The sequence below is a fragment of the Euleptes europaea genome, chromosome 1 (genome assembly GCF_029931775.1).
Source record: "Euleptes europaea isolate rEulEur1 chromosome 1, rEulEur1.hap1, whole genome shotgun sequence".
Classification (NCBI taxonomy): Eukaryota; Metazoa; Chordata; class Lepidosauria; order Squamata; family Sphaerodactylidae; genus Euleptes; species Euleptes europaea.
In genome coordinates, this window is record NC_079312.1 from 92946511 (window position 1) to 92972684 (window position 26174).

Genomic DNA, 26174 nt, shown 5'->3' on the forward strand with positions numbered 1-26174 from the left:
TAGTCAAAATGGATACTAGTCATGATGCATACCTATTCTCTCCAGGATCAGAGGAGCATGCCTATTATATTAGGTGCTTTGGAACACAAGCAGGACAACGCTGCTGAAGTTCTTGTTTGTGGGCTTCCTAGAGGCACCTGGTTGGCCACTGGACTTGATGGACCTTGGTCTGATCCAGCATGGACTTTCTTGATGTTCTTATGACGTAGGTATGTACATGGCATCAATACTGGGATTTCCACCAATCTCCAATAAACAGACTTCAGAATATTCTCTTGTATAAACAAATTTAAAGGTGCTCAATATTTATCAGAAGATACAAGACATTTCAGTGTAAGCTATTATTACAGGAACATGAAATCTTGATTGACACCTTTTGGACTGAGCTGAAATATCCTCATGGATGAAATCAGAGATGGGGGAAGATTGAAAATCCAAGAAAATCCAAGATTGACTCTATTGTATGAGAAAGATCCAAGACTTACTCTATTGTATGAGAAAGAAAGAAGGAAAGAAGGAAAGAAAGAAGGAAAGAAAGAAAGAAAGAAAGAAAGAAAGAAAGAAAGAAAGAAAGAAAGAAAGAAAGAAAGAAAGAAGGAAGGAAGGAAGGAAGGAAGGAAGGAAGGAAGGAAGGAAGGAAGGAAGGAAGGAAGGAAGGAAGGAAGGAAAGAAAGAAGGAAAGAAGGAAAGAAAGAAGGAAAGAAAGAAAGAAAGAAAGAAAGAAAGAAAGAAAGAAAGAAAGAAAGAAAGAAAGAAGAAAGAAAGAAAGAAGAAGGAAGGAAGGAAGGAAGGAAGGAAGGAAGGAAGGAAGGAAGGAAGGAAGGAAGGAAGGAAGGAAGGAAGGAAGGAAGGAAGGAAGGAAGGAAAGAAAGAAAGAAAGAAAGAAAGAAAGAAAGAAAGAAAGAAAGAAAGAAAGAAAGAAAGAGGGAGGGAGGGAGGGAGGGAGGTGAAGTAGGTACATCAGATCATTTGATAAGTGCATGCACTGGTAAATCTATTCATCGCTGGGAAAGTACTAAAGCAAACACAGGACCAGTTAAACACAGATTCAGCCATTTCCACATGCCCAGCAACCCACATTCAACCATGCAAAGCTACAATTCATATGTAACCTTACTCAACAGGTAATAGTTCGGATGCAAGTGTGTTACATGCTCCCACTGACCGCACCAAGGAGGGGGGTGATTCCACATGATTACAGGGCCCGTGCCCTTCCTCACAACCCAGAAGAGAAACACCCTGATGCTCACACAGAATGACGTTGCAACTCATATAAGAGTTTACCACTTAACAGTTACCACATGGCCTCCAGATCAAATTGCAGGATATGATATACACAGATACATTAGCAAACTAGCCAAATTATGTTTAGATTTCCCAAGATATGAACAAACTCTAAAGAGTCCTAGCTGTGCTGATGTCCATGGCAGCTTTGTTATTAACCTCTGGCTTTACTGTTAAGAGTGTAAGGGACGAAATGGAGAGAGAACATTTTTAAAGTTACTTTTATTTAGGCGGGGGGCTGCCTTTTGACTGAAGAGATTGCAGAGACTGCCAAGACTTCTCTTGTGCTTCTTTCAGCAGGATAGTCAGATTGGCAACAATTTCATAATAGAGTTCTTGCAGCCTGTAAGACAACAATGAGCAAAAATATTCAGTTATTGTACTGTGCTATAACAGAGTGGAAAACACCCTTTCCCCTTATTTCTTTGTACCTACTTATCCTTCTCTTTTTTGAGGGGGAAAATTCAGTAGAGTACTCTTTCATGTTTTTGCGTACAATGCATAGTTTAGCCACAGACATATAAGGCCTGTGTATAATGACAAAATACTTTCAAAAATTCCAGATAACTTCACATATGAATTCTAGCAATCAGTTTCAATCAATATAGCTATAGTCAGCATGGCCCCATCTGTGAATACTTAAATCATTGGATTGGGGCCATACAGACAGAAAACAGACGGTTCTTCAAACTTGGGGGACCCCCCAGCTTTGCAGAAAAATCTGAAAACTGCAAAGGAAGGTGGGGGGGATTAAATTCCTCCCCCCAAACACAGTAGTGCTGTCCACTCTTGCACAGAGAATGTGCCTCCATCGGCTTGCCTCATCCACCCTACTCACAGCAGAGGCAGCAGATGGAGGGCTGGCCGTGCCTGCTAGTTGGACGAGGAGCTGGAGCAGTTGCTTTGCTAGGCAAGCAAAGACTGCAGGCTGGAGAAAGAACAGCCAGTCCATGGGCGGTAGGGTTGCCAGCTCTGGGTTGGAAAATACCTGGAGATTTTGGGGGTGAAGCCTGAGGAGGGTAGGGTTTGGGGAGGGACTTCAATGGGGTATAATGCCATAGAATCCACCTTCCAAAGGGACCATTTTCTCCAGGAGAACTGATCTTTGTCACCTGGAGATCAGTTGTAATAGCAGGAGATCTCCAGCCACCACCTGGAGGTTGGCAACCCTATTGGTTAGGGGGAAGGAGTGGGGACTGCTGCTCCCCCCCCCAAGTGGCAGAGGTGGCAACTGTGTATACTGGGAAAAGCAGGAGCCAGCAAATGGGTGGCCCGGAGAGCAAAGGAGGGAGAGGATGGCATTCTCCACCCTATGAATTTAATAGGTTTCCTGGGTGTAGGGTTGCCAGGTCCCTCTTAACGATCGGCAGGAGGTTGTTGGGGCAAAGCCTGAGGAGGGCAGGGTTTGGGGAGGGGAGGGACCTCAATGCCATAGAGTCCAATTGCCATTTTCTCCAGGTGAACTGATCTCTATCAGCTGGAGATCAGTTGTAATAGCAGGAGATTTCCAGCTAGTACCTGGAGGTTGGCAACCCTACCTGGGTGGGAGAGCTGGGTCTGAAGCAGCGGAAGCACTCTTAGCAGATGGGGAAGGAGGAATAGGGCTGGGAAGAGGAATGGGAACTGCTGTTGCCTCCCCCCACTACTGTGTGAGCAGGATGTACTGTAGGCAGGCAGGCAGTAGGGCTGCCAGGTCCCTCTTCGCCACCGAAGGGCGGGGCCTGAGGAGGGCGGGGTTTGGGGAGGGGAAGGACTTCAATGCCATAAAGTCCAATTGCCAAAGCGGCCCTTTTATCCAGGGGAACTGATCTCTATCAGTTGCAGTAGCAGGAGATCTCCAGCTACTACCTGGAGGTTGGCAACCCTAGCAGGCAGGCAGGCGGAGAAAGGGGGAGAGAGGAGCGGGAGCCACCATTGCCATGAAGATGGCAGCAATGCTGGTGGGTGAGCAGGAGAAGAGTGTGGTCCAGCATGTAGGTGGCCTGGTAAGGGAGGCGAAGAGGATGGGATTTCTGCCCCCCCTCCCCCCGCCGCGCCAGCTTCACAGGTCCTGGCTTGTTGTTTTCTAATTATCGCTTTTCAGTCTGCTCAAAGATGCTCCATAACTTTCAACAATAAGAACTAACTGATCACAGAAGACTCAAGTTGGTTTAAAATGCGTAAAAATATAAAAGGAAATGCAAATGTGCACTTTAAAAAGATGTCCTGGAGACAATAAGCAACCAGCATTAGACATATACATCCAGGATAGTGAGGAGGGTGTACGTTGACATGTATTTTTAAAGAACAATAGCAAAAACATTGCTGTTTGGGGTCAATGTAATTGTGGAGGAAATTGAATGTCTTGCAATGAGCCAAACTCTGCTGCAAACAGGAGCTTCTTAACCTGAAATAAGAAAAGGTTCTATTCCTAACCATTATTCATTTATTTACTTATATCTTGCCTTCAGACCCAAAACGAGCTGTATAGTCCTTCTCTCCATTTCATCCTCACAATAACCTTATGAGGTAGGTGGGGCTGAGAGGCTGTGACTGGCCCAAGGTCACCCAGCAAGCTTCCATGGCAGAGTAGGGATTTGAACCTGGGTCCTCCAGTTCCTAAGCCAACACTCTAACCACTATACAATACTGGATCTGTCATTTTTACATTATTGAACAACTAAACATAGGGGAATTACTTGCTCATTAAAAAAAAAAAAAATCCAAGTAGCTTTCTCCACTTAACAACTTTCTGAGAGCTGGGTTAAATATAAGTACAATCTTTGTAGGACTCTTATTACTTCAGACTACAGGTAGGAAAATCACACATTTGAATGTTTCTTTTGTGTCAAAAACTCCTTGCATAATCAAAAACTGGCACATCAAGGAGAGGGATTGCTTGAGAGCCTAGTTTCCCTGGTGCAGGGAAAGGTTTTGACTCTGGAAAACATTAAAAACATGCCACCTTCCACCCACATTCTGAAGCTGTACCATTTGAGGGGCATTGAAGTAGTACAGTTTTGAGTTGCATGCCTTATTGAACTTTTCAGTATATCTCAATGTGAATAATACAGGCATTAGAGTGTTAAGAACTTGATAGGCATTCATGTGAGTATGAGCTAATTCTTATCCTGCTGGTTTAAGAAGAGTTACCTACTTAAAAACTGTGGCATCCTGACGATCTAGGGATGAAAAATACAGATCGATGAATGGTATACTGGCACAAAATTCTTCTAAGATCATAGGATCCGTGTGATGCAGTGTTTTTTTAAAGTCTTCTACTAATTCATTGAAGGTTTTATATTCAGTCGATTTCTGATGTGGAAAAACACACAGTTTAAACATCTCTAAGGTGATGCTATATTTGGCTCCTCAGGACCATGCCCAGTTATTTACACCTCTGGTAAATCACCACTGATGCTAACAGGTGGACCTAAATTTGTAACGTTATTAATGTTATTCAAGAGTGCTAGGCAGCCATTGTAGTATTTACTTGTTCGTTTACTTATGTAAAATATTTTAAACCCTGCTTGTTGGCCTAATGATTTTGAGATGCCTTGTTTAAAATCTACATTTAACACAATTAAAGTACAAAGATCAATTGTCCTTTAAATGCTTGAATTCATCAACAGCAGATAAGACAAATTAGTCACTAAAATAATCTAAAGGACATTTTTTTAAAAAACCAAGCAAATGTCTGCGTGAACAAGGTTTTAGCCTAACACTTAACCTAAGATCAGGTGCCAGGCAAATACCTGAGTGTAAAGAGCTGACAATCTAAATACCACCACAGAGAAGGCCATATATCAGGTGATAGCCCATCTCACTTCTAAAAGGCTTCCTCAGAAGATCAGTTCTTGGAGAAGTTCATATTTGAAGTACTTCAAGTCCTATACTGTTGAAGGCTTTAAAGGCCAAGGCCATGGTTCTTGTAAAACCGGTGAGATATGATCCTGATCAGAATACCTGTCAGCCGTCTTGCCATTACATTTTGCAACCAAATGCTGCTTCCAAGACATCTTCAAAGGCAGTCTCATGTACAATGTATTACAGTAGTCCAGGCTGGATGTAATACTGAATAACACTGTAACACTGAATAATTGTCATCAGGTGCTCTCATTCATGGAAAGGCTGCAGGTAGTGTGCCAATCAAAGGCGGCCTAAGCCACTACATGCCACAGTAGATTTGAGCCTCTACCAGTAAGCATGGGTCTAAGCGCACCCCCAAGCTGCCAACTTGCTCTATCATTGAGAATACAATTCTGTCTAGAATAGATTCCCTCCTTAATCTCTGATTAGCAATATTATCAACCAGATGCACTTCAGTCAGGCCCTGCACTGAGTTTCAGCTAAAAGGTCTTCATCTGCTTCTGCTGAAAAGAACAAGCAGAGCTGAGTATTCGCAGCATACTGATGACTCTGTACTCCAAAACTCTGGTTGGTGTATCCCAGCCAGTTTCATGCCAGTGCTAAATAGCATAGGTTTGAAGAGTGGATGCAGCTTCTTTAAAACTTTATGAAACTTCCCCACACCAGGGTTCCCAACCTCCAGGTGGTGGCTGGAGATCTCCCACTATTACAATTGATCTCCAGGCAATAGAGATCAGTTTCCCTGGAGAAAATGGCCGCTTTGGCAATTGGACTCTATGGCATTGAAGGCCCTCCCTCTCCAAACCCCACCCTCCTCAGATTCCACCCCCAAAATCTCCAGGTATCTCCCAACCTGGAGCTGGCAACCCTGCGCCACACTGAGGTCTTTAAAGATGTGATCGGGGACAGGGCATAGAGATCTAGAAACCTGTTTACAATGCACCATATTTCTTAAGCAGTCTACTACATCTCTGCATGTTCTCCAAATAGCTGGAAATGGAATGGGCAAGATCCATGAAATTTTGAAAGGGCCAACAGCATGCTACTGCACATGATGGTATAAGTATACAGGATGAGTTAGTGGTGAGTATGTGTAACTATTCACAAGATATAATAAATCACGTATAATTAAATTACAGAAGGTGCAACATCTTTCCCATAATATATTGCAAAACCAATACCTGAATACTCTCAGATCATTTCAGTAATTAATCTAAACTCTCTAACCTAAAGATAGTCACTTTGTATGTCAGGTATATATATTGCCTGGCTCACATAGTGGAGGATAGGTACAATCAAGCCAAAAAGAAACTTTGCTGGTTAATAAGACAACTGAACAATTTTAAGTTTCCATTTCAAATTTAACATAAATCTACAGTTTAGTTTACTCTTACAGGTGTAAATATTTATAAGTAAGACGTGGTCTAGATATGCAGCAGAACGAAGAGGCAACAAGGTGGTCAAATACTGAGGTGTTAGGATGAACGGTGGCACTTTGACTCCCTCTGAGGGGCTATATTTTTTACATCCTCCAACAGTAATAGTGCCTTTTAACTTAAAAACTAGTACAGTATGCAGCCAGGGTGGAGTAGTGGTTACGAGTGGCAGACTCCAATCTGGAGAACCGGGTTTGATTCCCCTCTCCTCTACACGAAGCCTGCTGGGTGACCTTGGGCCCGTCACAGTTCTCTCAGAACTCTCTCAGCCCACGCGGAGGCAGGCAGTGGCAAGCCACGTCTGAATGTCTCTTGCCTTGAAAACTCTATGGGGTCGACCTCAGTCAGCTGCAACTTGACGGCCCTTTCCACCACCACCACAGTATTCAAAAAACTAGATTAGAACCTTTATCCTTTATGTGTGTGTCTTTGGGGGGGGGAGTTGGGGGAGCATCAAGAATGTTGCCACCCGCAGTTCGAAGTGGTAGTGCCCACTCTACCACCTCAGAATTCTACCACCTTGTTCTGCTGCATGTGGATTTGCTGCATATTGCTGCAAATTGATTTAAAACCTTCTACTAAAAATGTTCAGCCGTGAAAACATCATAAAAACGGAGAAAATCTAACCTGCTGACTGATTAATGCATTGATTTCTTCTTGTTGCCTTCTTAATATAGCTTGCTTCTTTTTATAAAGAGTAGCCCGCCTCTCTGCTTGAAGCTTTCTCTCATATTCTTCAGTTGTATCCTATACCCAGGGTTATTAAAGGGTCTTAAGACTGAGATGCTTCTTACTTGTTAAAATCTTGGAAGAACTCTCAGCCCAGTGAGAGCATCCAGCAGCAGCTGTGTTCCTTCTCTTTGGGCACTTTCACACCGCCCAAATAATGCACTTTCAATCCAGTTTCAATGCACTTTGAAGGTGGATTTTACTGTGTGAACTGGCAAAATCCACTTGCAAACAATCGTAAAGTGGATTGAAAGTGGATTATTTGGGCTGTGTGAAAGTGCCCTTTTTGAGTTTCCCCACCCTTCAACCACCTCCATACCATATACAGAAAGTAATAAATAAACGTGGTTCTGTAATCCAGTCCTGGATTAAAGGGGGAGATGAGTCGCAAGAGCAGACTGCTCTCCCATTCAAACATTGGGGTTAAATTACATCTCAGATTCATTCTGTATTTCCTCTGCATGTGAGGGAAAAGCTGAGGGGTTAACCAATGCACAGGTATTACCCAGGTATTACCCAGTCTCTATCCATTTCATTTCCCCCATCCCCTTCCTATACGTGGCTCAGTGAGGCATACCGTATATAGTTCTTCGCTACTCCATTTATCCTCACAGTGACCCCATGAGTTTGCGTATGCTGAGAGTGTGCCTGGCACAAGGTCAGCCAATGAGCTTCATGGCTGAGTTGAGATTTTAATGTGAGACAAACAAATCTTAAAACCAGTGCTCAGATCACATCAGATTTATTGTCCCAAAGAGGCACCAGTTCCAAAGCAACAGAAGCCTTAACATAATCTGCAAAAAGAATCTCAAATTGTTCTCTTTTTATCTGCTCAAATTCAAAACTCCCTCTTTTATTGGCCAAACCGCAGCCACCCTTCAGATTGGGCAACCTGGTTGCACATCTTCCTCCCACCTTACAGGAAGGTACAAACTAAGGTCATTTATGCATGGCCTAACAATCCAAATGGATAGGCTGATGCTCTGTCTCAATAGCCCAGATATTCTGCATACAGGGGCAATATCAGAACATCATATTTTAAAATGGGAGGCAAAAAGTGAATGTATGAATATATTCCAAGAAGTTGCTCATGAACTTTGTCTCTTGGTAGTAATCTCAATCAGGTTTGCCCCACAGAACTTTTTATCCTTGCATAAAGACAAGGGCAACTCTTTTAAACAAGGGAAGCTCAGCAAACCTAGGAAATACATTGATTTAGATATCCTGCCTTTCATACCAGTGAGAAACCCACAGCAGTTTACAAAGTGCTAAGGGACTGGCCCAAGGTCACTTAGCAAGCTTCCATGGGAGAGTGAGACACTGAACTTCGGTCTTCCAGATCCTAGTCTAATGGCTCTTTCACACATGCTGAACAATGCACTTTCAATCCACTTTCAATGCACTTTAGTTATTGTTTCCAAGTGGATCTTGCCGTTTCACACAGTAAAATCCAGCTGCAAAGTGCATTGAAAGTGGATTGAAAGTGCATTATTTAGCATGTGTGAAAGCGCCCTAAAACTTTAACTACAAGACCACTCTGGCTCTTCTGCTCCAACAGACAGACAGAGAGAACATTAATGTAGCATATGAACTATAATTCACTCTGTCCCCATCACAGTCTCCATCTTGCTGTTATAGAGGCAGAAATTTAATTTCTCTCACATACACACAGGTGTTTTTTTTTTTTTGCATAAATCAAAAGCCAGTTATCATTGTGTACTGCCATCAGAAAAAGGCAACTTACCTGAATATTCATAATGACAACTCCAATAAACATATTGAAAAACACAAAAAATCCTAGGAGAATAAAGACTATTGTGAACGCCCGGCTTGAGGTGGCACCCTTGATATCCAGTTCATCCTGCAAGTCTGTCCAACCATCAACCTGAAAGTTCATTAGATTGATCATTAAGATCTAAAGACTCTATCAATCAAAAATCACATTAATCAACTTCTTAATTCAATACAATTTCCCACACTTTCAATGATTCCTATGCCTCCTGATTTAAAATGACTGCTATCACTGATTACAATTAGCAGTTACTAATCATAATTGTCACTAGTACATACTATTTCTCTTGCTCCGTTTCATTTATTTTATTTTATTTTTGGTTTTGTCTTTTGCATTTGTTCTTTTTTTACTCTTTTCTTCTTCTGCTGTTTGTTGTGTGCTTGCTGTCTATTACACTCTCTCACACAAAGATCAACATAGAAAAATTAAAAGGCAATTGATAAAATGAGACAAAACATTGTTGCTTGCAAAGTCTATCCACACATTGTGAGAAACATTGCAAGAAAGTTAGAACTTCATTAGTGAAGTACTAGTTTTATTGGTACAAAATCCTGAAGTGTAACCCTAACTGGGGACAGAGATGAGATCCTAATCAAAAGTCCTGGGAAAACCAGTTAGCACAGATATATATCTAGTTTTCAGTGACATATTCTGAAAAGGTTCCCTCCAAGTTAATTTTACCATTACATAGAATAAAGCCTACATATCCATCTTTCTCATTCCAAGTAAGGAATGTCGGTTGGCACATTTTGTATGAGAGAACTGAGAATGGAAAGGCTTGCAGAAATTACCGTCACTAAGCTGAAAAGAGTGAAAAAGGCAGACGGTAGGTCCCCCCAGTTCTTTATGTCCCCCGTTTCAGGATCACCATACAAATCATGACCCAGAATTGCAAAGATAAACATTAACAAGAACAATAAGACAAGGACGTAGATCACATTCTTCACAGTCTGGCCCAGGGCTGTCATCAGAACCTAGGGAATAAAAAGTGCAAGTGAACACAATTAAATTTTAAAACAAATGGGGCAGGAATAGGGTTGCCAGATCCGGGTTGGGAAATACCTGGGGATTTTGGGGGTGGAGCCTGAGGAGGGCAGGGTTTGGAGAGGGGAGGGACTTCAATGCCAAAGAGTCCAATTGCCAAAGCAGCCATTTTCTCCAGGGGAACAGATCTCTGTCACCTGGGGATCAGTTGTAATAGCAGGAGATCTCCAGCCACCACCAGGAGGTTGGCAACCCAAGGCAGGAAGTAGAACTGGTTAAGCCTTGCATCCTCTCAAGCAGAGAGCTCTCAGCTACCAATGGGAAGGCATGCATAACTAAGTGGGATCCAAACTAGCAGGCCTAAGATCTACTTCAAACATTGGCTTTTTGGACTTGGGGACTGAAGCCGGATAACAAAATAAACATGCTTATCATCATATATTAACTGTGTTCATTTGTAGTAACTGTGGCTTTTCCCTGACCTTTTCTCAGACATTGTTTGTATTTAGCAGCAAGAAGCTGTCACATAATACACATAGGCATTATTTCTAAGTGACACCAGACTCGTACATTTTGTACTTAAAGAGGGAGAAACCCAGGTACAAAATGTAATATATGAATCAATAAGGAAACGTGACTGCATCTGGAATTACTGATATGTGTCCTCACACAAGGCATGGAGTCTGACAAGGTGGTGATACCCTTGATCTACCAAAACAAAAACAAATGCCTTGGCAATACTGGAGATATAGATGAGCATATGATCCTGGCTTTGCACAAACCCATTAACCAGGAAGTGACACCTGAACAGACCAACAAATGGATTTGGGATTTGAAGTATGAGATGGTGTTGGCAGACACAGATGCTGATCTTAAAAGAACCAGCAGATTGTATAAGAAACCCTTTAGCAGTTGTAGGCTTTCTGTAGTCAAAAAAAAGAAAGAAAGAAAAAGGCAGCCAGCCCATTCTTTAGCCAGTCTCTGGAGTATTGTAACACTCAAGCAGTGCAGAGTCTTCTGTAGTTTAGAGTTAATAGAAATGTTTGTGATCTTGGCCAAGATCCATGACCAATAGTCTGACTCAAGCAGTATTCCCAAATCAGTATTCCCTTCCTTTCCTCAGAGAGTCTAGTGTATATTCTGATGTAATTTGTGGTACTTTATAAGAGTTCATTTTGTTTAGAGTTCTTATCCAATGACCCTGTGCTTTGCAGTTGCTTTCTCTAGGGGCACATTAAGCAGGAGTTATTGTAGTGCCAAAAACCAACAAGACCACATCTGCTTCACAGTAAACAGTATTGATGCATTCAGTCAACAGTACTGTGGGTTTGCCATGGAACTAAGGACCCCTGAGAAGGAATTACTCCTTTTTCTATTGTGACACCCTACTATAATAGGGCTTTCCTGCTCTCCCTTCCTCCACCAGCCCATTTCTACTGAAAGGCCACTCCAAAAAATCAGGGGACCCTCCAGAGAAGTGTGTGAGGTAGCATGGGAGAGGAGAGCTGTGGGAGAGGAGATGATGGACATTCGAAGCCCACCCTGTTAAAGCACTTTCCACTTATACGAAGCGTCTTTGGATCGAAGCCACTATAAAATACTAGCTATCACCATTCAATAGATTTTTTTGGTGTTGGTGTTGGAAAGTGCCTTCAAGTTGCAGCCAGCCTATAGTGACCCCATAGGGGTTTCAAGGCAAGAGATTTTCAGAGGTGGTTTAGAATTGCCTGCCTCTGCAAAGCAACCCTGGACTTCCTTGGTGGTCTCCCATCCAAATACTAACCAGAGCTAGCCAGGGCTTAGCTTCCGAGTTCTAATGGGATCAGGCTAGCCTGGGCCATCTAGGTCAGGGCAATAGATTATTTAGACCCCCCTATTCCCCACCCCCCAAACAGCAGCGAGCCACTGCCCCCATACTGTCTTCCCATGCCACTGCAATTATGAATACAGGAACCACACATGTGAATCAACTGCTTGCTTCCTCCTCTGGTTAAAAAATGGTTTTTCAGCTAGCTTCTACCAATATTTCAACAGCATCACAAAATCTGTTCTATAGGAAGCCGGTAAAGATTCTGAGTGTGACCCAACAAAACATACAGAACCTTGACTGAATATTTCAACAGATATTTAAATTTAACTTCTTTATGTAGCACCATCAGCTTGGATGTTTTACAGAACAGCTAAAAAAAAAAAGACAGGCTCCTGTCCCGTTGAACTGGGAACTACAAGCTAAGAATGAGGAAAATATATATTTGGTTCAGTGGCATATTCTTAAACTTTGTATGTCAGGTGGGCATTGTGCCTTTTAGTTGAGGCTGTTTGGACCTCTTCAGCCAATGTAGTTTTGGAAAAGTGGCAGAAGTGGGTGGAATTAATGTTCTCTGTTGTCGGTTGTGTTTGAGAGAATAAACTAGTTATGCTTAAGGCCTGCTGAGCTTCATCCTTTCCGCTACCAGACACAGCAGATATTATAACATATAGCCCCCACCGCAGATCTTAAAAACAGTTAAACAGTCATATCACCCCACAACACAGAACAACTAAAAATAGGGTTGTCAACTCTGGCTTGGGGAATTCTTGGAGACCTGGGGGCCTTCCCAGGCATTTACTCCCCAAATTTCTAAGATTTCTAGACTCTATGGGCGAAAACGCACGGTCGCTTCAGCCTCCTTTATTCCCTGTTTCAGCCAGGATTCAGCCAGGATCGAACGCACGTTCGGCGAAACGCATGCGTTCGATCCTGGCTGAAACAGGAAGCGGAATAAAGGAAGCTAAAGCGACCGTGCGTCAACAGGAGAACTTTAGTTTAGTGATACTGTTCATATAGCCAATTCAGTTCTGAACAGCGTCACACTAAGATTAAAACGAAAAGAAAGGGAAAATATTTATTTAACCATATATTTATATGGATAAACAATACAGAATTAAGAATTTCAAATCTTAACTGGGGAAAAACTTGGCAACTGCCAATGTAATATTAACCCACCCAACCCCCCGCTGAAAGAAACTTCAGATTATCCAATTCACACATAGGGTCCCAGATAAAAGGTTTTATCCATCTATCTCTTGCCTCACTGAGCAAGTCACAGCTGACTAGAGAATGTCGAAGGGTGTCTATTTGACCAGAACCACATTGACACACTCATTCAGAATATGGCACCTTATTTAAATGACCCAATAGCTCCCCTGATGGAAAGGCATTCAATCTGGCCAACAAATAATCGTCTGTAGCGTGGGACTTTCAGGAAGTCAAACTATGTTGGAAGAGATTGTGGCAGCGTTAAACCTAGGTATAAAGGTGAACATACTCTATGTGCTCTTATCATAGTGCTTCTAAAATCCAGTTTTTGCAAGCAGCTCAGGATTAAAGAAAAAGCTGCTGATGGCCCATGATCTTTTAAGTCAAAAAGAGAAATTCCTAAAAACTGGATACAACGTTCAACCAATTTGTTTCACAAGCTCTGATAAGAATCAGCTTACAGTAGGTGTAAGTATCCATTCGACTCTGTGGATAACAGAATCTTAACCCAGAATCCAAAGACTGCGGCTCAGTTCCAAGCTTCGAGGGATCTAAGGCCCAATTCTGCACTCAAAGAAACTCCGGCAATACAATGAGGAGCACCAGAAATTTTACAAACGTACAAGAATTGTGATCCTATTTTACTGTTAAATACAGTGATAACAGCTGGAATGTACTGACCACCTTTAGAACACAAAAAACGGGTTATTGCCTTTGCAGCAGTAAGCACTTTGGTTCATGCATTTCTAATATGGGTTGTCCAGAGCATATTAGACTGAAAATACACCCCAAGATATTTAAACTGGGTAACCAGTTCAATAATATTACCAACATGCCAGAAATATCTCTGTTGATGTGAGGACCTAGAGAACTGCATCACTTTAGATTTGCTATAATTAATGGTCAGGCCCTCGGAACAGCAATACTCTGCAAAAGAACTCAGTACAGGAGAACTATCAAATGCTGGCAGCAGTTAGATGCCAGCAAGCACCTCTTGTTTACTTAAATCCGAAAACAGTTTACCTAGTCCATCTAGGGTTGCCAGGTCCCCCTTGCCATCAGCGGGGGAGAGGGGGTGGGGGATCTTCATGCTTAAAATGAGGCCTAGGCCTCGATGTCTCCTGCGTGATAACTTCTGAAAGTGGCATCATCACGTCAACAACATTGAGGGAGACACTCTGTTATCTAAGGGAAAACTCTATTGTCAAAGCTGTTTTTACCATAGAGTTTTGTCCAAATACCAGAGCGTCACCTCTGTCATCACCTGTGTGATAATGTCACTTCCGGCTCTCCCACCCAAGTAGGGTTGCCAATCTCCAGGTTAGGGTTGCCAAACTCCAGATACTAGCTGGAGATCTCCTGCTATTACAAATGATCTCCAGCTGATAGAGATCAGTTCACCTGGAGAAAATGGCCACTTTGACAATTGGACTCTATGGCATTGAAGTCCCTCCCCTCCCCAAACCCTGCCCTCCTCAGGCTCTGCCCAAAAAATCTCCAGGTATTTCCCAACCTGGAGCTGGCAACCCTAGTCATCACATCTAGGGTTGCCAGGTTTCTTAGATTGGTGGGCAATTGCCCGCCAATCAATTGCCCAGCTCAGAAGCAGGGTACATGTGCACATGCGGCCACACCAATGTGATCGCGTCACTTCTGTTTGTAAACCGGAAGTGATGTGATCACGTTGGTGCAGCCACGTGCACGCAATCCCTGCGTGCTCCACCCCAAAAACCTCTTGCTGGAGGGGGGACCTGGCAACCCTAATCATATCAGCAACCACAAGGCCTACGCCTCATTTTAAGCCCGGTAATACCCCTGCCAGCCAGCTGGACAGTGCCAGGGGGAGAGGGGCCCCAAAGTGGGGGATCCTATGCCTCCAGTGGGGGTCTGACAACCCTCTGCATTTCTCTAGGCCTTCACAGGTCCACAAGTGCTCCTAGAGGCACCTCTTATTAAGGAGTGGCTTTGTGCCTCTGGATCTCAGAAACTTGTAAACGACATTGAACTTGGCCCCAGTACATCTTCTAATAAGGCAATTTTCAGAACAGCTTGGCATTCTAAATGTGTACTTTTGAACCAAAAGCCAGATGAATGGAGTCTACATCATAACCAGGACTGTGGCTAACAGAACTTCTCTGTGTGGAGTACAGCAAGGAAATTATTTCCTCAAGGTGGGAATTTATTGCTCTAAGGTGGAAGGCAGAAAGTTGTAAAAAGTTTTTTTTTTAATTAATAAAGGGAACCATACCAAGTTAGCATTGCATGTTTTCAGCTTCACCAGTTTCCCACCCAAGAGGTAATTTAGCCTGCAATTAATAAATTATAATGTGCATAGAGGTACAACCTCCCACATCTTCTGAAAAAAATTATGGATTACAAAATATGTTTTTAGAAAAAAATGCTTTCCCAAAGAACATTAGAGAATTGTCTGATTATTTTGAGCCAAAACTCCTTCAGAGTCTAATATTTTTCCTGGGGATGGTCAATAGCTCTTGGGGGAGAATGCTAGGGACACTAAAGTAAACCGTGGTGAGAGACATTGTTCCAAAAGGGAAATTTTGAACATGTGGGGACCTACGGTATAGTATGGGTGGTCTGCTACTCAAGGATTTATACAGTTTGAATGCATTGTTTTTAAAATACTCTGAACCCAGGTTATTTAATTCTATGAACTCAGATCTGCATATATAATGTGGTGTTTCTCAAAGCCAAGTTTTAAAAAGTATTTCACAAGTTAATTATACACTGTATTAAATCCGCTCACTCTCTTCCCAATTTTATATGGACTGCCCCTTTCGTCTAGTATTATTAGCAAAGATAAATAGAAATGCCTGATTTATCTTCTATAAACTGCTGGTTGTTTTATATACCCCCTTCTCAACCTTTTCCCTAGACATGCTGGATAATTAGCATATAAAAACTTGGTGATAACTGAAGTCCAAGATCAAAAGTAGTGGGATAAAGGCTCAAAATTGATCATTATAAGAGCTTTGTGCCTATAAATGTCCCACTTCTGGTGAACTCCCAAGCCAATTAATGACAAGCAGAAACTTAGGCTGAGCAGCCACTGTACATATTAACTCCTAACAGAAAACGAAATCTTCAAGCTTGCTAGGAAAAACCAGTCAACTCTCTTAAAACTATCTATGTTACAGCTTGCCCACATGTCAGTCATTCCATGCTAGATCAACACAGTTTGGCACATGAGAGCTACATCACAGTCACAGATTTTGTTGAAAATGTGCAGTGCCATTTTACATGTTGAAATGATATATAGCTACAGTTTTTGTTGTTGTTAAATTCCCTCACTATGGGCAGGGCAACATCCTTTTGAAGACTTGTTTCCTGTAAAACGTGTTCATTGTTGCGAGAGAATGTGATGTATTCCATCTACAAGGCCATTAAAACTACATTTTGAATGTAGATACATATACATATGTTGACATTACGCATGCGGAACTCCAGACCTACTATATCATTGCTAATTACTGGGAGTGTACTGTGCAAAGGACTCTGAATATATAATATGCTTTGGATTAATTTGAGTTACTTCAGAAAGGGAAGCTTTAATAATATCCTTAAATAGCAATTTTAATTCGTCCTGAAAATGTTTCAAAAGCCAGGAGGGATGGATCTAAACTACAGGATATCTGACTGTAATGATCCATACAAAAATAATGGTTCAGCCTTACCCAAAAATCTTTGTGGAGGGACACATGAAAGGAATATCTGCTGATGTCTCCCACCAGCACTGCTTAGCGGCAGATCTTTAGAAAAGAAACCACTGTGATCCAGAAGCACTAGCCAAAGGCCCATTCTTGAGCTTGTGACCTTACAGCTTTCAGCTCAGAGATGGACCCGGCTTCCCTCTTCCTTGGCTCTTCTGTATGTTGTAAGCCTGTTAAGGGCTAGAATCACACAGTACTCCAAGGAGCAGGAAGTAAGATGGATCGGTTCACCACTCTCCTTCAGAGATAGTTGGGTGGGGTTCCAGCAAGCTGGTTCCATTAGATCTTTTTAAAAACAAGACCATTTGTTCTTTTCACCCTGATGAAACTCGAGGACAACTCGAATGTACAGAAGTAATATTTCTCCACACCAACATTTTTCTGTGGTGAACATTTGGCATGTTAGAAACTAGACTAAAGTCCTTACGTTTGGCACACATGTCTTTTTTAAATGGCAAAATATTCAAACCTATCATCATATCCTACAATCAGATCCCCTGTTATTTCAGTATATTTAAATCACCTCTTAAAAGAAAGGAAATGTGATTCATCCTGAACAAAGAACAGCGTCAGTGAAGAAAAGAATGTTGGTTAATTCAGAAAAGGAAAATTAGAACTGTATCTAAAGTATCTTTTTCAAATGGCATGAATTTACCGTCATTCCTGTGCTATAGTAGACAAGTTTGAGAATCCGGAGTGCTTGGAATCCTTTTATCAGGTTCCAAAAGGCGTATTTTTGTGGATTGCTTCTGTCAATAAAATACAACAGGTAAGCAAAGAAAAGGACAACTGCATCATATCGCTTGTAGCCATCCTTCCAGCAATCTATGGGTTCCAGGTAAAGGTTTAGCAGAAACTCTGTAGTATAGATGGCTAAAATAATCAGATCTGCTACCTGAAAAAGAAACACAAGGAGTATAAGGCATAAGGTTTAGAAGACACTCATTGGGTTAATTTAATCACAAAGGAACATTGAGTTATTACAAAAATATCCTTCATTAGATTAGTTCATTGTTTCTTGAAGGACTGAGACTGTAGCCAACCGAATAAAGGCAGGTTCTTCAAAGCTGTGGAACCACAATGTTAAAACACTGCACTGCACAAAGGGCAAATTGGGGGATGAGGTCCTTGGCCAAACACCAAGGCTCTCTTGTTATTTTTTCCCTAAGTGCTTATTTTACTCTCTGCTTCTTGCTTCTCTCTAAACTTGTTTTACTGCCCTCTCCTCCCAGAGGCTAGAATGTCAAGGCTGCCTTTGCAGGATCATTGTCCATTATGGAAGAAAATATCATGTCAATTAGCAGCATAGGACTGAGACAACCAGTTCCCTCGCCCCAACATATGCCTACTTTTCCAGTCATCTGGATGTAGGAATTAAATAGAAAACTCTAAAAGCATCCAACAGAGGGCAGACTCCGGAGCTAATTCTCTGCAACAACTGGCCGTGAAAGCATCAGCCCACCTGAGACAACGTAGTCCTGAGAACCAGAGTGATGTGGTGGCTAGACTGCTGGATTTTCACTGGAGGAAGCCAGGTTCAAATTTCCACCCCAGAGCCAAACTACATGTTACCTATGATACAAGTTGAGTTAGGAGTTTCCCTGACCTGACTGTGTTCCTTTTTGCAGATAGACATGACATCGGAGAACTAACATTCCCAAGAGCACGGGTCAACTGCTAATTCCCTGGGAGTGGGCAAGTATGGTCAGTTGCTGGGTAGGGGGAGTAATCAGTTGCTGGGTAGGGGGAGATGCAGGCTCAAGGGCCTGGCCTTAAAATGGCAACATGGGAAAGGAAGCTGGGAGCACTGGCCCTCTTGGCAGGTAATTCCTAAAATAGCCAGTTGGTGGCAGTTGTACCAAAAAAGGGAGAGAAAACTGTCAGGTAGGCAAGGAGAGCAGCACGGCACCGGGTGTAGGTTGAAGCTGCTGGTGGTGCCTAGACGCTTCAGAGAGCCAAAAGGAAGTGGGGCCATTCCACCACAGCAACATTCCCTACCAACTGGATTCTCCATGTTTAAGGCCAGACCCATGTCTAGTGCTCTACAATAGTCTAACCTTGAAGTTACTATGGCATGGATCCATGTGGCAGATTGACCTAGTCAAGGTAGGGAGCTGTCTTCCCAGCTAAATGAAGGTAGGAAGAAAAGCATGTTTTTTGCAGCTGCATTAACTTGCTTCTCCAGTACTAACACTGGGTCCACTATAAGACCTGGGCTCTTAACTGAGTCAGTGAGCTGACAGATGACCATCTGTTTTAGTGACTGAGTAAAATTGCCCTAGTCAGTGATTCCTTTATGATGGACTCACTGATATGGTCCTTGCATAATGATTTCTATGTTATGAAGTAGGAGTCGTGGCACCATTAACTGTGACATGAGTGGAAGCCAATAGGATGATCAGCAAAACGACAAAAACACAATATAATTAAACATTAGCATTAAAACAAGAATTCTCCAGTGAGCTTCTTGGTGAAATATAGTATAGGTAAGGAAAGGAAGGTGAAAATATTTATGCATTTCCAATAATGTCCGCATTGTAAATCGAGTGTGAGAACTTGTTGATCCTCTCTCTCTCTCTCAAAAGGTTGATTTTTTTTAAATGAAAGCTATGAATGTACTTCTTGACATTAGCCAGACTTTTCTTTTGGCTTCCATGTCACAAGGATATATAATTAAGGACCAGAGCTTTGTGTACAGTAGCTGACTTTGTGTAAATTAAAACATTCAAGGTGTGTGGAAGATAAGTGTTTCTCAAGAGGAAAACTAAATCATGAGAGGAAGATTATTAATATAGGCACTTTCATTTCAAATTCAAAAATGTGCCAGTGAGCGCTATTCAAGTGTGATGGTGCAACAGGAATTCCACAAATGCAAAAGCTGCAGTAGGTGGGGAAAGGAGCAACAATATAGGATACCGCTGTTATAAAATAATTGTCAGATCAAAAGACTGCCATAAAGAGCTGCCTTATTGATAATGTTTAATATATTTTATTATTTTTAATCTTCCTCTGTTCAGTATTATTGGGTTGGATCCAGACTCAATTATTTTGCTGATGGAAGAATTTCTACCAATTCCCCCTCCCTGCTGCAGACCCCCAAACTGCCCCTCATTCTGTTCTTCATGGTCCCCTCATGCCCCAGCAGCAGCTTCTTTAGGAGCAGCAGCTCCATCTTCTTCCCCTTCTTGGGGGAATTCTCTGGTGAAAATTCAGTGATTTCATTGGTTTCTGCTAGTCAGTCCCGGGACTTTTTCTTGCAATCTGTTTGGTAGGTTCAGTTTGGTAGGTTTCAGTTCTGCTTCTTTCTCTGAAGGCCCCTCAGAATCTGCTATCCCTTGGGCAACTAACTTCTGTCTCAGCTGGGCCTACTCATACTTCACACAAAAACTGAAAATGCTAGCTTTTGATTAGTTTCTTTCTAACATGCACTAAAGGGCTAATAGTGCTATATATTCCATTCCTCCTGTTGATTGGTTAACTCTACAATCCTTAAGAATCTTTAAGAATGTTTCATCTTACAATTTACATACTTAAGTGTCGTGAAGTCATTACTGACTTATGGTGCCCACTCCAGCAAGGGGCTTTCAAGACAAGTGAAAAGCAGAGGTAGTTTGGTATTGCTTTTCTCTGCAGAGTCTTGCATGGTGGTCTCCCATTCAAGTATGGGCACCACAATTTAAGAAGGATGTAGACAAGATGGAACATGTCCAGAGGAGGGCAACAAAGATGGTGAGGGGTCTGGAGACCAAGTCCTCTGAGGAAAGGTTGAAGGAGCTGGGTATGTTTAGCCTGAAGAGGAGAAGACTGAGAGGGGATATGATAACCATCTTAAAGTACTTGAAGGGCTGTCATATAGAAGATGGTACCAAGTTGTTTTCTGTAGCCCCAGAAGGTCAGAACAGAACCAAAGGGTTGAAATTAAATCAAAAGTGTTTTCGCCTAGATATTAGGAAGAATTTTCTAACAGTCAGAGCAGTTTCTCAGTGGGACAGGCTTCCTCAGGAGGTGGTAAGCTCTCCTTCCCTGGAGGTTTTTAAGCAGAGGTTAGATGGCCATCTGTTAGCAATACTGATTCTATGACCTTAGGTAGATCATGAGAGGGAGGGCATACTGGCCATCCTCTGGGCATGGAGTAGGGGTCACTGGGGGTATGGGGGGAGGTAGTTGTGAATGTCCTGCATTGTGCAGGGAGTTGGACTAGATTACCCTGGTGGTCCCTTCCAACTCTATGAATCTATAAGTACTGACCCTGCTTGGCTTCCAAGATCTGAGGAGAACATGATATACCATGCTGCCTGCCCCTACCTCTACTTCAATTTATTAGCATACATACAGATCTTAGATGAAATTACACACATTTATATTTACAAATATATACACCATGTTCTTAAGATTTTCCACAAAAGATAATTGTAAATATTACTGAACATGTGGGAGACCCACAAGCACTTGGGGGGGAGCATCTCATTTTCCCATTCCCGACTATTTCATCTTTCCTTTCCCTAGAAGTCCCCATACTTTCTTCCCTTTTCCTGCTTCTTCTCTCCTTCCCTCCCACAATCCAACTTACCTTTATCTTCTACCCGTCTTCAGCTTTCCCTCCTTCACTCCCCCTAGTTGCCTCTACCTGGGAAAATTATGGCCCAGATGTGCGCTGCTGGCCATTGGACCAGGTCCAGTTGTGCGGTGCTGGCTGTTGGGCTGGGCATAATTGTGCAATGGGAACGCACAAGGATTTGAAAGATGCACCTCATTTTCTTCCATATCCCCTTCCCCACACTATTTCATCTTTCCCTCCTCCTGGCGGCCAAAACAGTCTCACCTTTCCCTGATGACTTCTGTCCTTCCCACCCACCAACGAACCTACCTTATATCTGCCCTGCAACCAGCTCTATTTATTATTCATTTACTCAATATATACCCTGCCTTTCTCTTCTTCTTCTCTCTCTTTTTAAATGTCAGATTTTTCGGGGCATGTAGAAATCTGTCTTATCTATTCATGGCTACAATCTCCAGATTTAAGTATTCACAGATTTGGCCACATTGAGATATATTAATTAGGTCATGAAATGCTTTGTGAAGTTGGACCCTTATTCAACTAAAATTAATTATGACCAATTCTGTTGAAGTCAGTGGAATTAATTAATAAAAAATGCTCATAATCCCCTTTGCTTTCAGTGGGTCATTGAGGTTTCGCATACAAGTGAATTATTCCTGTTTTTCTTAATAGTCGATCCATTAGGATCAAACTCACATAGGAGCTCTATACATCTTTCCTCCTACTGCAGTTTAAATCTGCAGGGAAATATGGCAGACATAAAGTGGTGTAATATTGAATCGACCACTAGAGGGAGCAATACATATGAGGAACAGAACTCCCCCCCCCCCCGGAACAGGAACACACAAGCGAAGAAAATGAGAATGTGGGAAAGCCCTGTGTCTTTTTTAAAAAACCAAGTAAAACAAAAAAGTTAATACATTTCAATAGCCTAAGATTTTTGCTACCTCCAGGAAGTAAAACGACTCAGATCGAACTTTAAAATCAGTCTCTATAACCAAAAATATTGCATTGAGTGCGATGGTGCTGATCATAAGAGATTTGAACAGTGGATGGCCTAAAAAGTTTTTGATGTATTCACATAACTCATTGTCTGTTCTCCTGGAAAGAGAAAGATAATGTCAGAGTTGAATCTATAAAGCAGACAATATCCCTTTATCTGAACAGTCCAAGGGTTATCTCAGTCACACTGGCAGTTGATTATTTAAAGAAATGCAAATTCATGCTATGAGCCAACAGCAGGTAAAGACAAATGCTTTAAACTCAAAAATTAGAGTTTCTCAGAACTATTACATTGAGGAGAGGTTTGGACATCATGGGGGTGAGAATCTAAAACAACAAATATTTTGTTGGCTTGCCATTCAATTGGCTTGATCCAACAAAAAAGTTCAGGTGGGAAATATAAGCAATTGGGGGATGTAACTCAAGTCAAATGGAGAATAATGGGCAGTACTCTACCTTAGGCTGGAGGAAGGCTTCAGACTTCGTTTAGTGGAGTGGTAAGATAGAGGGCAATATATCATGTTTCCATTGCTCAGATGGATCAGACTACATGGCACATACTGCATGTAACAATAACCCAGTGCCTGGGTGTCTAATATTAATTAAGACACATTGGAAGAAGGAAACTTTGAAGTGAAGTAGTAGCAGGGGGCAAGACTATTTTGTCCACCTTAGGAAAAGGTTAAATTTGTAGCAGAGAAAGAGTGGGCAGTTTGTGTTGGGTTTGCCACTCTGCAGATGCACAGTTTTCTGATTCAAATTCTTAGAACTCTATTGGGCTATTTTGGGCTATTTGCCCAAAATAAATTCTAGGAGTGCCTTGTTATCAATTATGCATCCCAGTGGAGCTTCTGAGTTCCTCCCTTTGAAAACGCTGCTTGTTTTGGGGGAGGGGCCGTGGCTCAGTGGTAGAGCATCTGCTTGGCATGCAGAAGGTCCCAGGTTCAATCCCTGGCATCTCCAGTTAAAGGGACTAAGCCAGTAGGTGATGTGAAAGACCTCTGCCTGAGACCCTGGAGAGCCGCTGCCAGTCTGAGTAGACAATACTGACTTCGATGGACCAAGGGTCTTATTCAGTATAAGGCGTGTTCATGTGTTTTGAAATACATCACAGCCCCGCAGTGGGATTCTTTAATTTTAACTGAACTGAGTGGCCATTTTACCGCCAAAGCAGAGAAGGAAACCCCACAACCACCACCATTTTGTTTCTGGCAATCTCAAAGCAGGGGTCTTGTACTGGCAAACTAAAAAGAACTCGCTGTGGTTTGTTTCAAGTGTCCTCTCAATAAACTTGCCCTGGCAAACAAAACAAAAAAACTCTTGCTGCTGAACCCAACCAGAGAGAACGCATATGAGGTGGAGAGGGGGAAAGCCGCTAAAACTCACCAAAATGGCTTCTTGGGGAGGGGTTAGATGAGGGAGGGACAAGTGAGAATGCACGTAGGGGGAGAAATCCAAAGCTAAAGCTATGCACAGAAATGGCATCGATTTGCAGCAATTTGGGCTCGAAGCAGACTTTAATGGCAAAATAGGTTTCTGAAACCCCAGGGAAAGCACAAGGCAGGAGCGAAGTGACTTCAGCTGCCCTCCCTAAACTTACTTTCAGGTGCTAACAGCCAAGACTGAGGCAATAGTGCTAGAGGCGTGAGGAGGCTCCAACACTGCTGCCTTCAGCAGAGATCTGTTTCTTTTAATTAAAATTTCAAATTTCCCGCAAACCGGGGGGGGGGGTTCCCCAAGTTTGAAGGAAAAATCACCCTTCTGTCAATGTGGCCCTAATCCACAGATTTAAATATATGCAGCTGGGGCCACACTTGGATGTGAGGATATATGATTGGTGGTGGTGGTGATGATAACAAACGTTTGGTTATTACCCTGAGGTGTGAGGGCATTTCCTTTGTCATATATGCTAACGGCCACTGAAAGACACAGGAGGCTGGCTAGATTAAGCGACTTTGCAAACTAAATAATTAAATCTAAAAAAGTCCAAATCATTTGGCGCCTAAATTACATTGAGTAATTTGTCCTGAAACATTTTTAAAAGTTAATTTAACAGACCTTAATTGACAAAACATGTCACCTTGTAATGTATGAATGGGAGTCTTTGACATACTGCAGGGCAACTGTTTGTTGAGACACAGATATTGTTCTCTGTCATTCGGGGTGGGGGGGTGCAAGAAGCAGCAGATAAGGTACATGGGAACCAACAGTACCTCCTGACATATTTTACCTGTATCGTCCTAGCAGAAGTTTTTCTTTAACTTCAGAAGTAGACCTAAAAGTTTCCAGAGGCAATTTTTCAGTAAGTTGGTATTCTTCAAAATAATTGAACTCCTCCATAATCACACTGAGTATACGGACTTAGTAATGGATGAGCCAATTACATGTTTCCTTTCAGTACTCTGGAGACTGGAACAACACAGAACAGCAGAAAAAAGAACAGAATGTCCTCTGTGACCTCACACACTTTGTGAAGTCGTATCTACAACTCAGGAACGGAACGCAAGCGGTGCAATCCGGAGGGCCGCTGCCTGCGCTGTGGCCACCCACCAGTGTAACTATGGCGGTGCTCGCCTGCTCCCTGAAGGGTTTCGTTCGTGAGCAGCTGGCAGGAAAGAGCATGTTGCTGGGTTTTGGGAGGCCGCAACCACGACAGCATCCCCAGTAACTGTGCTGTAGCATCCCATCTTGGGTGTTGTGTTGCAACAGCTGGGCCATGAGGGACAAGGCAGGCAGAACCAATCAGGGGCCAGCAGGGGGCCTAGCCCAGCACACATCACAGTCAAGGGGTGGGGCCAGGGTTCGAGGCTCCATGCCTGCGACATACCCCCCCCTCTTAAAGGGAGCTGGGTTCAGCCATCAGTCCCTGGGAAGTTGACAAAGTTGGCAAGGGCCCCCCTCTCGCAGAGACCCTAAGCAGACCTTTGGCCGAAGTGATGCAAAGGCTGCTGTCATCTTGAAAGGTGCATGGGGACATGACAAAGAGCATCTGTCCGGTGATGGGTGTCCACTCACCAACAGACATGCCTCCCAGCAGCCTGGCCATGCTGCCAAGGGAACCCCCATGCCACCCCTGTCAGTGGTGGAAAAGGAGAGGGGGTTCAGATGTGGGGGCCCGCAGCACCACCCTCAGGTCCCCCAAAAGCCTCCTCAAAGGAGCAGAAGTGGAAGTGGTCTGGGACTGGAATAACCATCATTCCACTCCCAGAGCAATCTATCTATGCTCATAGACCATCATTTGAAATCCAATCTGCATTAATTGTAACTTTTGTGTGCAGTAATGTATTGCAAAGGAGCCCATGCAAGTCATTTGGCATTTCTGACTACCACTATGTGCGATGGGAATTCCAGCTTCTCCCATTATCCTCAATGGGCAATCCTGACAGTAATTTTAGTACATTCCCTCCTGATGCAACCCTGGCTGTCCTCAATGTCCATTGTGACATCAACAGCCCCTCCATAATCCTGCCAGCTGTTGCCACAGATGTAACTAACCCCTCCATGCCTCAAGACAGAGAAAGCATCCCTCGTGGCAGGATTTCAGCCGCTCCTGCTAGGGCCCCAGCAAGGGCTCCAACTCCCCTGCTACAGAATCCAGGTCCTGTAGCCAGGTGCACAGAGGGAGGGAGATTAAGACTAAAATAGAGCAAAGGCTAATTTAAAGCAAATGAAAAAAAACCTACCTCCATTGGGGTGGGGGAGACACACACCCACTCAATAAATTCACAATCTTCCAGTTAGTCACTCAAAACAAAGGGGGGACACACACTACTGTCCACTAATGAATCAAACA

The 26174-nt window shown here is 42.8% G+C and overlaps 1 protein-coding gene across 1 annotated transcript; it reads right to left on the minus strand.

The window, feature by feature from the left end:
- Positions 1–1506: 1506 nt before the first annotated feature.
- On the minus strand, positions 1507–24721 carry CATSPER3 (cation channel sperm associated 3). Its single transcript, XM_056847736.1, has 8 exons — positions 24612–24721; positions 22327–22480; positions 17477–17716; positions 9882–10064; positions 9043–9183; positions 7197–7316; positions 4421–4578; positions 1507–1627 (listed from the first exon to the last, which is right to left on the minus strand). The coding sequence occupies exons 1-8, from the start codon at positions 24719–24721 to the stop codon at positions 1507–1509; spliced, it is 1227 nt and encodes a 408-aa protein (XP_056703714.1).
- Positions 24722–26174: the final 1453 nt, after the last annotated feature.